This window comes from Enhydra lutris, unplaced genomic scaffold (genome assembly GCF_002288905.1).
Source record: "Enhydra lutris kenyoni isolate GAN:26980312 unplaced genomic scaffold, ASM228890v2 scaffoldscaffold82, whole genome shotgun sequence".
NCBI lineage: Eukaryota > Metazoa > Chordata > Mammalia > Carnivora > Mustelidae > Enhydra > Enhydra lutris.
Window position 1 is genome coordinate 4,605,703 of NW_019154166.1, and position 4,588 is coordinate 4,610,290.

The 4,588-nt window shown below is 56.6% G+C and overlaps 1 protein-coding gene across 1 annotated transcript in view; it reads right to left on the reverse strand.

Annotated features, from left to right (window-relative positions):
- Positions 1-992: 992 nt before the first annotated feature.
- The window catches only part of LOC111161157 (myosin-3), a 19,150-nt gene continuing 15,554 nt past the window's right edge, over positions 993-4,588 (reverse strand). Inside the window, exons 32-39 of the mRNA XM_022524690.1 lie at positions 3,767-4,075; positions 3,433-3,636; positions 3,231-3,356; positions 2,254-2,424; positions 2,056-2,160; positions 1,805-1,900; positions 1,556-1,693; positions 993-1,019 (exon numbers count right to left, since the gene is read on the reverse strand). Of these exons, the coding sequence (XP_022380398.1) occupies positions 993-1,019; positions 1,556-1,693; positions 1,805-1,900; positions 2,056-2,160; positions 2,254-2,424; positions 3,231-3,356; positions 3,433-3,636; positions 3,767-4,075 (1,176 nt within the window). The remainder of the gene's footprint in view (positions 1,020-1,555; positions 1,694-1,804; positions 1,901-2,055; positions 2,161-2,253; positions 2,425-3,230; positions 3,357-3,432; positions 3,637-3,766; positions 4,076-4,588) is intronic.

The window sequence follows — 4,588 nt, forward strand, 5'->3', positions numbered from 1 at the left end:
CTGGGTCTGTGATGCCCACTGAGCATCTCCTCATCTTCTAGAATTGGACAAAGAAGGGAACCTGGCAACTATTCTGGGAAGTTTGATTATGACAAGAAATGGGTGATTTCAGTTAGAAAATGCTCTTTCCGGTAGAAGATCAGCCAGAGGGTTACTGTGACTTCCTACCATTTTTCCTCTCTTAAGGTAAAGACAGGTTTACCCTGAGTAAAGGTTGAGATTTCTTGTTGTGTAGCTTTGACAGAGCCCTTGGAGGGACCCCATGCCACCCCGTTCCTTCATGTGTTCTCAGTAGTTACCCCAGCCCTTGCGTGGAGGGTGGCCCGACAAAGCCCTGCTGGACTCCAGGGGTCCTTCCTGATAGACTGTGGAGGAGGGGCGTCTGTCCCTTGCCCTATAACCCTGTTCAGCTTGACATGGGGTTTTCCCAACCTGAGACCTTTATGTTTCCCTCACATCACACTGAGGCAGCTCTTCTGACAAGCCCCCGGCCAAAGCAATATTTTTCCTTTATGATCTCATCTCAGCAGTCAGTTAAGCGTTCATCTCTTGCTTTCAGCTCAGGTCATGATCTCAGGGTTGTGAGATCGGGCCCCGTGTTGGGCTCTGCACTGAATGTGGAACCTGCTTAAGATTCTCTCTCTCCCTTTCCTTCTGCCTCTCCCTGATTGCTCTCTCTAAGGAAAAAAAAAAATCTTCAAAAATAAATAAAGAAAATAAAAGCAATCTCTCCTCGTCCCCAACTACACACTCAAGGGGAATTTATCAAGCCCTCAGCCGACAGAGATTTCAACATGAGGCACAAAAATCACCAAGCAGTGAACCATTTCCACACAGGGAAGAGGAAACAAATACAGGGAAACAGCCTCGAGTTGAAAACGAAGGAAAGTTTAATGCGTATGAAGAAGGAGTCATGGGGAAATTCACGATAACGGCCAGGAGCCAAGAAAATATACATTCTGCATATTTTCTGTCCTGCTCCAGAAGACCACTCACTCTTCACTCTCATGGACCACCATCTGGAAAGAAAGTGAGCGTTTTTAGTTCCCTCAGATGGCAGAGACCCATTTCCTCCTATCCCCTCTCCCTGCAGGCATCGGGGAGTTGCTCGCTTGGGTTTCTCAGTAGGACGCAGGGTGGTTTTTTGGGCCTTGGGAAAATACATGATTGCATATGTGGAGGAAGTCACCCCAGAGCCTGAGAAACTGGCTCCCGGAGAGCAAGCCCCATCCTGGGGGACGTCCTCCCTCTGGTCATCGACCTCCATGTCCAGGGGCTGGAGACTAGTGCCGGCAGAAGGCGTCTGAAAGCTCTCAGCCAGAAAACCCTCCTTCCTTTTCTGGATCGTGTTTGCTTTATTGCAACTTGGGTTTCGGTGGGGCTCAAATCCCTTCCTTTCCTGAGCCTGACATTGACCAAGCCCTAAAGTACGGGGTTCTCCAGGTTTTCCCAGCTCAAAGGTGTCTGCACCGCTGTGGGCTCTTCCCCGCTGGCCCCCAAGCGCAGCCCCGGCATGCACCTGCTCTTCTCTCTAGTGCCGGCCGGAGCCACCTACCCTGCTGGAGGTGAAGTCGCGGGTCTTAGCGCGAAGCTTATTGACTTGGGATTCCGCGATGTCAGCGCGTTCCTCTGCCTCCTCGAGCTCGTGCTGAGCTTTACGGAATTTGGTGAGGTGAGCATTGGCCTGTTCGTCCTAAAACCAAAGAGCCCAGGCAGGTAAGGTGAGCGCACACCCGTCTCGGCACTCCCGGTGTGGGACAGGCCCCCAGGCTGCTATGCAAAAACCGCAGCGTGTCTGACTTACAGCCTCTTCAGCCTGCCTCTTGTAGGACTTGACTTTCACTTGGAGCTTATCCACCAGGTCCTGTAAGCGCAGCACGTTCTTCCTGTCCTCTTCGCTCTAAAGGCAAGAACACAGCTTGTAGCTAGAGGAGGGGCAGAGCTGCACCAGGTCTGGCCCCTTTTCTGGGGCAACAGGTTCCTCTCCTGGAGAGAGAACCCAGGGCGGTGTTTGCATTCGCAGGGAAGGTGCCTGTCGGGCTTTCCTTCGCTCACCTGGTAAGTTAACTCCTTGACCCGCCGCTCATATTTCCGCAGGCCCTTGACGGACTCCGTGTTCTTCTTCTGCTCCCCTTCCAGCTCAAACTCCAGCTCACGGATCTGGGGAAACAGTTGGGAAGTTGGTCTGGGGCTGGAGAAGGTGCGGCTGAGGCCGGAGGCCCTGCCCGTGCCTGGAGCTCATCCCGCTGGTACCCGTGTCTCCAGTTTCTGGATCTGCTTCTTCCCGCCCTTCAGGGCCAGCTGCTCAGCCTCATCCAGACGGTGCTGCAGGTCCTTCACCGTCTGCTCCATGTTCTTCTTCATGCGCTCCAGGTGGGCGCTGGTGTCCTGCTCCTTCTTCAGCTCCTCCGCCATCATGGCCGCCTGTGAGCGCAGACAGAGATCAGGTCCGAGCCTGGGCGGGCACCCAGAGGACCAGAGCCATGCTAGAGAAGAAGGACGGCAGGCGAGGCAGTGACCAAGCCCCCCCCCTTCCACAATGGAACACGAGAAGAGCTACACGGGGTACAGAACAGAACCTGAGAACTGCCATGTCCAGGGACTTTCTTGAACTGGCCTCTTTGGGACCTTATCCTCCCCGCCCCCCAACAAACGCCCCAGGGAATTCTGTACTTCGCTGTCACCAGTATGTTTTCAGAGAAACCTGAGACCTGGAGCAGACCGGCTGGTACCCCCCAGGGCAGCTTTGTGGATAGCGAGTTAAGGGAAGGAGGGGAGGGCGCTGGGGCGAGCGGACGCCGGAGAGCGGAGGAGCTGCAGCGGTCCCCACCAGGCGGCAGGTGGCGCTGTGGGAGCCGTGGCCGGCGGGGACCCGCGCTCAGGCGGGCCGCAGGTGCAGGTGGGAGGGAGGGAAGCCCGCTTCAACCAGTTAACAGCGGGTGCGACATGACACGTAAGGGTCTCGTGTTCACGGCTGCAGTAAGTCAGATGTTGAAGGAAAGAAGGGCGTGCCTCTCTGTGGGCCCTAGAAACGTACTGTAATCCTTATGCTCCATTACTGACCACACTGGCCGTTTCAAAGTGCCGGAGGGGCCGTGCTGAGTTGGACGCAGGGGGCGTGGACTGCCTCCGCATCTCGACCCCGGGGAGACCCCGTCCCGTCCCGTGGGAACGATCGGGGTTGGGAGAAGGAGGGCCTCACCGCGCAGCGCGGGAGGGGAGAGCCTTACATCGGTGATGGCCTTCTTTGCCTTCTCTTCGGCGTTCCTCGCGTCCCTGCTGGCATCTTCCACCTCGCTCTGGAGCTGCGTCAGGTCTGTCTCCAGCTTCTTCTTGGTGTGGATGAGGCTGGTGTTCTAGGGCGGGGGCAGCACGGTCACCGTGCGCGCGCGGGGCCGGGGGCGCACTCCCCGCGGCCGGCCCACCCCTCACCTGAGTGTGCAGCAGCTGCACCCTCTCGTTGGCGTCCAGGAGCTCCTGCTCCGCCAGCTTGCGAGCCCTCTCCGTCTGCTCCAGCGACGCCCGCAGCTCTTCCACCTCGGCCTGCAGCAGGTTGGCTCTGCGCTCCACCATGGCCAGCTGCTCCTTCAGGTCCTCCTGGCCCCGCAGGGCATCATCCAGGTGCAGCTGTGTGTCCTAGCCAGACAACCAAGGACAGGTCGCGTTGGCGTGGCGGCGGGAGGGCCACGAGTCCCCGTCTGTGAGCGTCTGCAGGGCGGGGGGGGGGGGGGGGGGGGGGGGGCCCCCCCCAAGGGGCATCACCAACCTTCAGCTGACCCTGCACGCTCCGGAGGTGCCTGAGGGTCTCCGCAGCCTGGCGGTTGGCGTGGCTCAGCTGGATCTCGATCTCATTCAGGTCGCCCTCCATCTTCTTCTTGATCCTGATGGCCTCGTTCCGGCTCCGCACCTCAGCGTCCAGGGCGCTCTGCATGGTCTCTACCGTCCGCTGGTAGTTCCTCTTCAGCTGCTCGATCTCTTCGTCCTTCTCTGCGATCTTTCTGTCGATTTCTGACTTCACCTGGGTCAGTTCAAGTTGGATTCGCAGGATCTTGGCCTCTTCGTGCTCAAGGGCGGCCTGCGGAGCACAAATACAGAGCAGAAATGGTGTGAGGAAGGGACAGGGTCTGCTACACACGCCCCCCCACCCGGCACCCCTCACCCCGTGAGAAAGCTTCAGTGAGAGATTCATGACCGTGACTCTACAATATTCAAGACGATCTTAAAAAAAAAAAAAAAATCCCTAACCTACCTTCAGGGCAGAAATAACATCTCTTGCGTTGCTGTTTGTTTTTTCTTATACTATCGAACACTAATCACCTTTAAACCTTTCTACTTCTCAGGAGCATAAAGCACCTTACAGAGACTTTAAACTCATCTAAAGTTTTGTAAAATCTCATTTTTAGACCTATTTTAATGTAATGATTTTTCTCCAGTAAGTCCAAGATAATCCACAGGTGTCATTTCTTGCCGTTTGATAGGAAAGGAGCTGGCCTCTGGATTGTAGCTTGACAGAAACAGGGAGGCAGGAAAGGAGCCACAGAGGGAGGCCAGCTAGCACCCCTCCCTGCCTCCCCCCCCCCCCCCCCCC